Consider the following 12,693-nt stretch of genomic DNA (forward strand, 5'->3'; position numbering starts at 1 on the left):
TCATATACTTACATATATAAAATAAAATATAATACATGCAAATATGTTATTATTGTTATAAGTATTAATATAATGTAATTTTATAGTAACTTAACATTTTATTTTACCTATCGTTTTGCTTGTGGACAATTTTGTTTTATTAAGGTTATTGCAATTTCTTTTTGGCCTGGAACAGATATTAAGAAAATATTTAAGAACAAACATAAATGAAATTTACCTTGAATAGTTTTATATTTTCTTACCTAATCGTAAGTGAATGTATAGAGCCAAAATGACAACGTGAACTGGTACTGAAACATGTTCGATTTTTGACAGCCATATCTAAAAGGGTCACAATGTTATACTTATTAATAAAATAATAATATTCAAATAAGTTATACACAAAACATTTTTAAAAATAAGAAAAAGTTGATTTTTACATTTGTTTGAGTTAACTGTTGTATTACATGCATTTCACAAGAAAAAAATTTTATTAGAAATATATATTATAATTATGCCATTATCTGAATAATGATATTTAATTAATGGAAAACATAGTATTTTATACGGGTCTTACTTGTTTAAGTAATTCTCCAGCTTTATCAAGGTCACCCCTTAGTGTTAATGCTACTGCTAAGTTATAATAAAGAACAGCCTTGGCAGATTTCTGTTTGTCCGGCTTCCATTGTTCAGCTCTAAGCTGTTCGTGTATTTCTGGTTCAATATCATCAAAAGCATTGGACTCTTTCAACATATCTATTGCTTCATTTGGTTTATCTGACAATATTAGTGCTTCAGCTGCATATAAATGACCTAAAAATCTATAAATAAAAAACATAATAGTTTGTAAGATAACAGACATAAAAGTTATTCTGAACGGACAATAATATTATATTAACTTACTTATGAACTTTGTTAATTTTGTCAGACTTAAGTAACTCTTGTGAATATTTCAATGCAACCACTGGATCTCCTAGACATAAGGCTATATATGCTCCAGCTGATTGAATACAGCCAAAAAGATAGTCTTTATGTGGTGTGTTTATGGGTGTGTGAGAAGGTGAACAGTCAATAGTATCGTTTTGAATTAATAAAACTGCATTACGAACACACAGTGAGCCAAATTCAAGGCTTGGCATTGGAATGGATGCAGAAACTGCTTCACAACTATAAAGTTTGAAAAATAATTAAGGTTAAAAATGTTGAAACATACAACGATTTGTTTATAAGCTAACCTGTATTTTGTGTCTGGAAACAACTGTGACTTCAAAATAATTTTCCTGTGTTTACCAGAGCCAACAACACCTTCAATATAAGGTTTCTTGAAATCAAAATCTCTGTCATTGCTCTGAAATCAAAGGATATACATGCATTTCCATACTTTATGGTTTAATTTGACGCCAACTAACTTTTTTATGAGTCATAATACAACATTCCGCTAATCTTAACCAAAGCCTAGGATTCATATGATAAGTTTGTACAGCTTCAATTAGACAGTCAAATGCTTCTTCGGGTTTTCGAGCGTGTAATAGACTTATGCCCAAATTGAACATAAGCTCAGTTTTAATACTTGCACCAATTATATGAAGTGGTTGACCTGATAAACTACCTTCAGCTACTCAATATCAAATATTTATTATTGAATAAATAATTTAACGTTTACAATATTTATTATTGGTTTTGCTTCATACCTTGAATAGGCTTTGTAACATCAACGATATTTTTTTGATGTTGGACAATTGCTTTGTAAATAGATGTGAATGATAAGGTAGGTTTTTTAGCATAATGGTACAAACAAGCTACATTATTATTTATTAAAACTGAAGAACACTCTCCAGTATCTCTGTAATAGAAATGTTGATGAACAATAAAATTAGACTTAAATCTATAATGTAAAAAATTCTTACATAAAATCGTCTTTCACGGGAATTTCTTTTAAAATTTTAAGTGCTTCTTTATGATTGCCACGAAGATATTCTAATTTTCCTATTAAAAACATTGTAATTGAGTCCTGGAAAAGTATACAAAATAATTTGTTAATAAAACTTTTTTATTTATCTTTAAAAATAATAAGTTAATACATTACTTGTTTTTCTTTAATTGTATTTAATTGTTGACAACATTCATCAAATAAATTTAGCTCCATAAGAGACCTAACTCGATACTGAATAAGACTGACTCGAAATGCATCTGTAGCAGCATCTAAATTGGCTTTCTACAGAATTGGAATAATTAATTAACCTTTGGAAATTTGAGTTATTTGTAACCCAGTCATATTATATATTATACTTTTTCTGTTTTCTCTGCTTCAGTATGAATAGGACCGCCTTGATCTGCACTACCAGTTAATATGTTAGTGGCATTATCTGTTGATACAAATTGACTTTCAATATAAGTAATCAATTTCAGTGCTTCTGCAGGTTTATTAGTGTCAATATGTAACTGGACTATCAGCAGGCATACTTTATGAGCCAAACTTTCCTCTATAACAAGTTAAATATTTATTACATGTGAACATAATTTAAAATCGTATGCAATAAATGATTACCTAGTGATTCAATAAATGAGTAAACTTTGTTTATCATAGCCAGTGCTTTGGTATAATGTTTCAAGTGGTATAAAAACACAGCATAGTTGTAATAGTAAATGCAATTTTCAACGTCTTCTAAAGAATCCAATAGTTCTAGATTTAATTCCACCTATAAACAATGATGTTATTGAAAAACAAATTGAAAGACAACGAGGTACCTCGTACCAATTAAATGGTTATATTATAACAAGTTACCTGCTTACAGACATCTATAAACGACTTCTGAAATTTGTCGGCAGTACATAGACCGCTTTCGTAGAACTCAACGATGGCCTTGTTGAGCAGTACTTTGGGGTCATTGGGCCTCGAATCTTCGATTCGTTGCAGATGTTCTAAGCAAGATTTGTAATTTTTTTTTTCATACTCAGCCAATGCTTGCTGAGCCCAATCGCGCTCTTGATCTGTTATATTGGCAGCAGTCCCTTTGCCGTTCGATTCTTGTTTGTCGGACATTCTTTTCGCTTATCGTGTTATTTGGTACTGTGTAAAACGAATTATACACTTACGATATAAACTTCAAAGCAGTAGAACAGTCGTGTAATGAACCTAATTAAATATCAGTATTTATTTTAACGTTTCAAACGTTTCAAATTATGATCACAATCTATTACTATTAGATTGACAATATTGTTTTGTCTTTAATCAAACTATTTTGTTATCACTACAATATAAACAACTTTATTATTGAAATCATGGTTGAAGATATAAGTTCGGTTAGGGGTTTAACCACGGTTTAAACCACAGAACAATAACAATGTTGTTTCTATTAGCATCGTACGTGGCGCGCTCTAACCGTTTTCATAGAAAAGAAATGTGATTCCTCTTCGGCTCTTCCATAATGTTTCAATGCCACAAAAACTACAAAGTAGAATATTTAGGTAATCTGTTCTGTTCAAAGACACCACAATGGAATTTCGATAAATCGAAAACCTTGATAAGTCAAATTTCAAAATAAATGCCATTCTCTTGCGAAAACCACTCAAAAGAATAACTGCAGATAACTTGAACATTCTGAGCTTTAATCTCTTTTCTGTGATTCTGAGCACGATCATTGCGATTCGTGTGTGCCGCGGCAATATTATGTCATATTATCTAGATGACTCTTATTTTAATTGTGATTAGCGTAGGCGCGCGTAGACCACGGACCAGTGTTTCTCAACCGGTGTGTCGTCGGGTAAGTCCAAACGTGTCGCGGGAAGTACTAATATTAAATGAAACAAAATGTACACGAAGTATGAACAATTTTAATAGTGTGTCGTCATAATACAAAGGCTGAGAAACATTGCCGTAGACGCACCGCACCGCAGGGTAAATTACCGAAAAAAAATTGAACCAACCTACCATAAAAATAATGGTAAAATAAATAAATTTTATAACAATATCATTAGGTATACCATTAAACATGCTTAATAATATAAGTGTTGACGACAAGTCATTACCGCTCAGCATCGTTTTTCGTATATAATGAGAAATCATTAAATTCAAATTTGACGAGTGTCAACTAAAAAATAAAATTTAACTTTTAAAATATAATGTTATAAGTTATAATCAATATATGTTATATATCTGTGTTTATAACTTATAAGCTATAGCTATATAAGTAGTATAATCTATGTAAACATCATTTGTTTCATAGCAATACGAGTGTATATTTAAAATTTATTGGTGCATATTTTGCACATTTGATCATTTTTAATTTTTAAGTGCATACATATTTGACAATTATTTATATAAAAGTGTAAGTTTTATAATTTTATAAATTTAAACTTAATTTAAAATAGATTTTCTGAATCTGAAAAATTAGTATTTAGTAGGTAGGTATAATGGTTTTATTTATATAAAATAAATATTTTAAAATTAGTGTTTGTGTTTTTCTCACTGATCACTTGAATTGTTACTTATTCGTTATCGATACACAGCAAGCATGATTAAAATAAATCGAAAAATAAAAATAATAATAAACAATTTCTAATTTTGGCAATTTTACAAATATTATCTAGATATTAATGAAATAAAAAGATTTAATTCAATACTATGATTTTGATTTTTTTCAATGCATATTTAGTGGTTCTTTAAAGCATAAATGCATGCATATTTTAAGGTTTTTTAGAAAATGAAGGTTATAATAATAATACACATAATATATGTTTAATTCATCCATTTTTTTTTTTTATAAGTATTGTGTATTATTGAAGTAAAAATGTATAAACATTTTTTTTCATTAACTAATCTATTTATTTCATTATTTTTATTTATGTCCATTTCTGTTTTTATGTATAATATATTTCCTTATTTTAGATTTAAGATTTTGTAGTTTCTCTGTACTTCAAAATTTTACATATGTTTTAATTTGGACTTCTTTTAATACATTCATGAATTGAAAGATGTTTGGATGTGCGGAATAAAAACAATTATTGCACTTGCTGTTATTATTATTTATTATAAATATTATTATATTGTATTCCGCCTTTTTCGAAAGTGTCTATCTAGAATATCGGAAAACAATTTGGATGATGCGTGTTGCCTGGAGTGTCGGGAACTAATTCGGATGCACCGCATTATTAGTATTTATTATGAATTATAATATAAAATATGAATAAATAGTTTATCATTGATTATAAAAACTTAGTATTTATAATCAATGGTTTTATATTATGTTTATAGCTAACATACGTTAATAAAAAATAATGCAAATTACTAAAGTACTATAAGTATAAGGGTATATAGCTAGTGGTGTAGCAAGGGTATGACAAAAGGTGCCTACAAAAGTACCTAGTATTTTTACTTTACCTTCAAAACGACATTTTTTCATTACATGCATTTTTAAATGTGTATGGTTTTATTTATTTATACGCACTACGTGTGAATTTAATAATATTAAATAAGAAAAATCCCAAATTGTTCCATCAATGTTTCATTAAATATTGTTATTAATGAGTACCAGAGACGGATTTAGGGGGGATGCTTGGGAGCTGAAGCACCCACTGTTCCGTGTATTAGGCTTGAACATTGTGTATCAATGTCCGGCGCACTGTACAGACAATTTGACTACACATATGCGTAGAGGATAGAGCAACACATTAATGATAATAATATATTATAATGTCCTGGGCTCGGGACTTATAGCACTTAAAATCAATAAAATCAACTTCAATTTAAGCAAAAATATTTAATAAAAAAATAAAAAACTTATTTTAACATGATAAAGTAGATACTAGACATATTTTGTAACTGTGCTAAAAATAATATAATTAAAGATTAAAAAAAATATTGAAACAAAATAATTAGGAAAAGTTTCTAACCAAAAAATAAAAAATAAAAAAAATAAATCTTTATATTATAAAAAAAATCGAACTTCATTTTTGAAACATTTTGCCTTATTGGTTATAGATTAATTATAGATTTTCCAAGAAAAACTAAAGTAGAAAAACGGGTCAAAAAATCAAAAATAATAAGAAAAACTGGAAATAAGCATCTTTTTAAAAACTCGTTGAAAAAAGCAAAAAGAAGCACTTTCAAATTTCATAATTGAACGTGTTGTGACATGACATACACTTCCATAGCACTCTGCTACATTTTAAGTGAACCCATAAAAATAAGCAAATGCTTTAAGTCCCGAGCTCTGCTTATAAGTTATTACTAATATTAATTATCAACTATTAGATAGTATGGAGTAAAATTATATTATCCAAAAATAATACATATACCTAACCCAAGGAGGCTAAGCCCCACAAGCCCTACCCTATTTGCGCCTATGACGATTAGTAATTTGCTGGTTCTACCAGGTCCTGGTTTGTAATAGACACTTATTGTTGGTACGAATTTTTTAACAACTAATTACATCTATAACTACAATAAATAACATTAATGAATAATGATATAATTAAACTAGATATCTTTAATCTAGTGTTGAATATTTATTCCATATTTAAATACTTTGAAAGATACTGTCAATGTCTACAAAAATGCAATCATAATAATGATAATTGTCAACAATTATCTTCAAACGTTAAGAAAGGCAAACAATCCAAATTGATAAAACATGGCATATTATGTTGAATTTAATTAGTTATTAAAAAAAAAATAGTGTACCTATATAAATATTTACCCATTTACCTCAGAAAATTGTTTTCAGGTACCTATTTTTGTTGTTTAGGTATTTTATACTTGTTGCAAGACGATATGTGAATGTTTTTATGACAAGGTACTTTGTTCTTTTTCTTATGCAATTTGTCCTACTCATAAAAAGCTGGAAATATTTCTAACTTTTTATTTTAAACTAATTGAAATAATTCCAAGTTCCTAGGATATTCCACCAACCTAGTATTTTTAAGTTTTGGTAAATATGATTTATTGATAAATATTCTAAGTCCAATTACAGTTTCTGATTCTGACTGGTATCAAAAAAGTGCGCGCACTAAATTTGAAGTACCTATAGTGTAACTACTAACTACCATTTGGTAAGAATTAAGAATCCCTGATAACACATGTTGCCGTACTCTGATAATGTATGTCCCACGACTAAATCCTTTTGTCTGCATTATATGCAGCTGTATTTGTTTTGTTTAAAGTATTATTTTAACGCATTTTGTTGTATGATTTATGCTGTTGATATTTAAATTATATATATATATATATTGATAGTTATACCTACGTCCTATATATTAAAGTAGAAAAAAAAATAATCAACATACATATTTATTCAATATCTTAAATAATCAATATTGTTTTTGATATTGAAAATTCATTATATAATTAACGTAAATTTAAATCCATATTTTGATAAAAATTATTTTGGACATAAATTCGACCACTGAATTGTATGATAGACATGTTAAATGATGAAAACACATTAATATTATAATAAAATAATATGTTATATAAACATTATAAACCTATATATTATGACTGTGGACTGTCGTTATATACTTATATTATTAAACGAGCAGCGATAATGTTTTATTTTTTATGTGGTAATACTGTATATATATAGGTATTTATAATCAATATATGGTATTATTAGACAGTAGACACGTCTTAAAATGGTGATTATTAATCGAGCACAACTCAGATAAAACATATAGTACCTAACATAAAGTAGCTAGAAATCTTTCTATTTTTAAAAATTGTAAAAATTTGATGTACCACAGAATAGATTAAATACCAGTAAATAGTGGTAGCCCGTAGGGATAATCTAAGTATAATTTTATTGATTGCGTTTAAGACAGAATATATATTAAATAAGTTTCGTGATCGTATAGGTAATATATATAAATATGATTTTTTCGAAATAAAATTACTCCTCGATTATTATATTATCATTTATCATAGAACCTTTCATTTTCATGATGCCAAAAGTTTTATGCAGCGAACAATATCGTAGTTTCACGGTCTTTCGTCGCCATAGCACGCGTCAGGAATGCGAACGAAATAACTGCATCAGCCGATGAAGATATGAAGATCTGTAATGAAATTCTTCTCGGGATTCCGACGCGTTTTATATTTTACCATTACAATACAATATATATATATATATATACAGCAGCCACGTTATATAAGTAATTGATTTCTCATCACTTAATATAATTTATGGACAGTTCGCATACAGCATAAAATATATAATATTTTGTACACCAACCAAATCGTTGATCTCACTATCTCTCTCGGTATATAATTCCACATACCTACTTTAGAGTGATGCAAATTGTTCGTAAACTTTTTTTTTTATTATTTCTGAATTTAGTGTTTCTATAACAATTATTAAACATTAAACATCGTATGGATGGTTAAAATAATTGACTGGCATTATATTATTAATTATCATATATCAATTAGTGGCTATAAATACTATAACTGTGCCTACTTTTAGTAATTATATCTGCTTTTATGGAGTTGTATTTCATAATCATATACATTAGAAAAAGACCTACCATTTTTGACATAGAATTAGCAAATATCATGTGGAAATTTGTGAACTATAATTTTCAAATTTTCTGGACAAATATTTACATACTTGCAGTCCGTAGAGCAAAAAATGATGCAAAAATTTTAAACTCTAAAATATTGTTTAGGTTATTATTCTAATCAGAAAAGACGACATTAAAGTTGAAAATACAAATATTCTTAATGCTTCAAAATGTGATGCCAGAAAAAAATAAAGTAGGTAATGTGTCATGTTATGGGTGTGTTAAATTTAAATTCAATGATACATCGTTTTATGTGAAAAACTATTCTGAGTAGAGATGGTCTGCCAACCTATATCGCTAAGCATATAGGCGTAGAATGGAGAAGGCTAAGGGGGCTATAGCCAAAAAAAATTCTTCTTAGCCCCCTGTGTAAAAATGTACTATTATATACGTCTATATATGAGAACTGAACAATTTTTATTTTTATATCCAAATGCCAAAGAATATTTTATTTGATAATTCAAATTTTAAATTATTCAGTTATTAACCATTTTATCACATTGATATTGTTAACAATAATAATATTTTGTTATATATTTATACATAGTATTAACCAGGGTTGGGATTTTATAGCATTTACATATTTCTTATGAGATGCTTAAAAAATAGCAGAGTAAGCTAAAAATGTGTTTCGTGGTACAAAGAACTCAAATTAAAAATTTTATTTTGCTTTTTTTTGCATATTTACATGTTTTTGAATCAAAATCGGTCATATTTTATGAAATTATATTTTAGTAAATGTGTTTTTAAATTTTCGTCAATCGAATTATTACGATAATTTCGTATTAGGTATTTGGTTCTAATCTTTGTTATCTGCTGATTTTGTTGAGTTTTTTTGTTGATTACTACCTACTGCTATTATTAATCACCAATTATCAACGAACGAGCGTTAAATGCGTTGTATAGTCAATTTATTTTATACAGTCCACATTCGTCTTTTTTTTTTACAGCCCTTCAGGATTCTAATTAGAGTGACTAAATTATTGATATGAATAATTTGTAAGTGATTAAAACATTATAAATTAATAAATTTCCTTTTCTTGCATATTTTGTTGTTTTTGTTGCATATTTTTAGCGCATATTTTGCGATATATAAGGTAATATTATAGCGCATATTTATGCAATTTTAAGTGCTATAAAATCCCAACCCTGGTAATAACTATTAGATAAAAGTACTTAATCAATTAAATTACCAAATGTATACATTTTTTTTTTTCCATAATTACTATTTTTCAGAACTATCCAAAAACTCTGTTCGGAAAACAAAACCAGTTATTTGCAGATATCTATTTTAATAAATATTTATGGTTAGATACTTTAGAATATAGCATTAAAATAGATAATATTATTTGATAATATGATACATGGTATATTATTTAGTTATATTAAAATTTAACATATGCTTTTTAGTCCTTTTAAATTTAGTTTCTTTACATTTTTCTTTAATCAAATTTTTAATATAGATTTAATTAAGGTAAATAAGTAAAGTGCTTTATTTAAAATAAATGAGGAGTGTGGTGTTATTGAATATTCACGATTATCGAGCGGGGTAATTCCCGTTTATTTTGTATAAACAATTAAATATTAATAATAACAACTTTGTTCCTGGATTGAGCCAGTCATGATCTATCCCCGCTCACCTAACCGCCCCCGTTTGACCGCCACTGCTACAGTACAAGTTTAATAAAATTAGTTAATTTGTCCAGTATTAATGGTTATTTTACATTTGAGTGTGTATTATTTTTTTATATCATATATTATAAACCTATACTGTGCATTTGTATTAGCTGTTATTCATATTATACTCACAAATCGGGATTTAAGGGTCACAAAGTGATTTATGTCCGACCGATTCGAACGTGGTATAATCATTTGCATCTGACAGTTTATAGCTAAGCCCAATGTCATCAAAATAATATAGAACACGAGGAATTATATTGCCAGAGAGATGGTGACAAAGGCCTTAAACCAAGTACCTAATATACGTATCGTAGTGCGCATTGTATACGTTTCGTAGGATGCGATCAGATGGATTACGTTTTGTCGGTAACGGTTGACTAAACCGTCGTGGTTTTTAATCATTATTATAATATCATCACGAAATGTCGGGACACGTCCCACGAAAAATGTCAGCGATGTCAAATACATGCTGGTTACCATGGTCATGGTCCACATCGAACGTTTTCGCTAATAATCCAAAATATGTCTGTTCCAGAAGCTTTACGCGATACAAAACCGTACCTCGTGATCGACAAACTGTTTCATATAATAATATGTAGTTCGAGTGGTAGACGATGATCCATATCTTGAACGTCACAAACAACGAGGCTACTTTTTTCCAGATATAATCTATGTTTATATGAATACTACCTATCCGTCCAATAGTGTACACCACTGACGTCCAATATCATCGAAATGGCGCATACGTACCATACGCAATAAATATCATCGCAATGTGGCAGACGTTTTGGCCACGGCATTTAATAGTTCCGGGATCCAATATTTTATATATAAACCTGTAAGTTTTACTAATTTAATGTTGATAACATGGTTCTTCTTGCCCAAATAATAATAGTATTATATTAAAATGTATAACTTTCGGCCGTCTGTTGACAAATGTATAGGTACGCATCACATGCAATCCAATTCTCGTAATATTATACATAATATAGGAGGTACCTAGGTAAACTTTTAAAGAAAATTATGTTATATTTGTTTCGTGTCCATTTTACATACATTATAGTGGTATGTGTAACAATGTTATAAACAAACACTTATTTTTTTCACAGTTTACATGTAACTTAAAGGTGATTTATAATACTTGTAGTTGATGATTTTTCACCGTTAATATTTATACTCCACATGTGTATGATTTTTTAAATAAAATTTACTATAAAATACTTACAGGTTAGGTTGATGGCAAAATACTGTGCACCACTTCAATCATTTGAATAGCCAATAGCCTGCTAATCGTATGAAATAAACTAAGGTATATCACGTCATTGCTTTATAGAGGTTGTTTCCTCGACCTATTTTTGCATGATGGTTAAAAGTTTAAAATAATTATTTCTAAGAAATTATATATCTATCAATTATTCCGTATTATTTTTAATTTAGATTTTCAGTATAGTCTATATATGTCATTATGCCATATAGAAAACATTGTATTATGCAACTATAATTTTAATAATTATATATATATGAGCTATTTTACATTTGTGTAAAATTAATAGGAATGAACTATTTTTGAACGGTAGATAAAGTTTCTAAAAATTCATCAAATCAAAAAAAGGGATGCATGACGCTTGCACCTGAAAATTGATTTTGGATTTTACGAGCTATGGGAGGGTATTGGTATACATTTTGGAAATGTGGTTAAAAATTTGTACAAATTGTGTAATAAATAATAATAAATATAATAATACATTACTATTGTGGTTTTCCAGTTGAATTTTAAATATGCTGGTGCCAGCGTCACGTACCTCCCAACTAAAAAATCCACCAAAAAAAGGTTAACTAAAAAATAAATGGTCAATGTTGATGCATATAGTATCGTTATATACATGACATTTATTAGACCATAAATCATAATTTTAATTTTAATTTTTTCAATAAAGTTGGTAAATAGAAAATTAGAAAAACCAGCAGTCGCTTAGAATCTAAGCCTTAGATAGATGATGTCTTTTATTTATTTTTTATTTGTTCGGGCAAAGAGTATGAAATAATGTTATACATGCGTAATTAGTTAGTTTATACTAATAGTTACGGGTAACCCTATTTATAAACAAAAAATTATGCTATTTATGTGAAAACTAAATTCATGTGTGAGTAACTTGATATCAACTTATTGAAAAAATAAATTTAAAATACCACTAGTTTCAAGGAATCGATTGATATAACTTTAATTAAAATTGGTATAATAGTTTATAAAATTCTAAGATTTTCTAAGATTCAAACACACAAAATCTTACAATACACTGTATTATATATTGTATACACTCATGTGCTAGTATTCTGATTTAGTGAAAAATATTTATATTATTGCTTATTAGTGATGTTATAAATTATACTTTTGTGTTTAGTGATAATAGTGATATTGAAAAATATAATAATATCATATAATATCAATATTACTAGTTATATTACTCATTTATATGA

General features: G+C 27.9%; 1 protein-coding gene across 1 annotated transcript; it reads right to left on the reverse strand.

Moving 5' to 3' along the window:
* Positions 1–21: 21 nt before the first annotated feature.
* On the reverse strand, positions 22–3,189 carry LOC113548060 (CCR4-NOT transcription complex subunit 10). Its single transcript, XM_026948717.1, has 12 exons — positions 2,765–3,189; positions 2,528–2,678; positions 2,269–2,462; positions 2,066–2,194; positions 1,887–1,990; positions 1,671–1,822; positions 1,389–1,594; positions 1,215–1,327; positions 883–1,146; positions 557–800; positions 243–321; positions 22–166 (listed from the first exon to the last, which is right to left on the reverse strand). Exons 1-12 carry the CDS (start codon positions 3,020–3,022, stop codon positions 108–110), a joined length of 1,953 nt encoding a protein of 650 aa, XP_026804518.1. The 5' UTR covers positions 3,023–3,189; the 3' UTR covers positions 22–107.
* Positions 3,190–12,693: the final 9,504 nt, after the last annotated feature.

Source organism: Rhopalosiphum maidis, chromosome 1, assembly GCF_003676215.2.
Source record: "Rhopalosiphum maidis isolate BTI-1 chromosome 1, ASM367621v3, whole genome shotgun sequence".
NCBI classification, from domain to species: domain Eukaryota; kingdom Metazoa; phylum Arthropoda; class Insecta; order Hemiptera; family Aphididae; genus Rhopalosiphum; species Rhopalosiphum maidis.

Bases quoted from the DNA above. Each gene is read 5' to 3' on its own strand.
- LOC113548060 (XM_026948717.1), bottom strand. From the start codon at position 3,022: ATGTCCGACAAACAAGAATCGAACGGCAAAGGGACTGCTGCCAATATA. The intron at 2,679-2,764 runs GTAACTTGTTAT...CATTGTTTATAG, and splicing joins TTATAGATGTCTGTAAGCAG to GTGGAATTAAATCTAGAACT. The intron at 322-556 runs GTAAGACCCGTA...TGACCCTTTTAG, and splicing joins CTGGAGAATTACTTAAACAA to ATATGGCTGTCAAAAATCGA.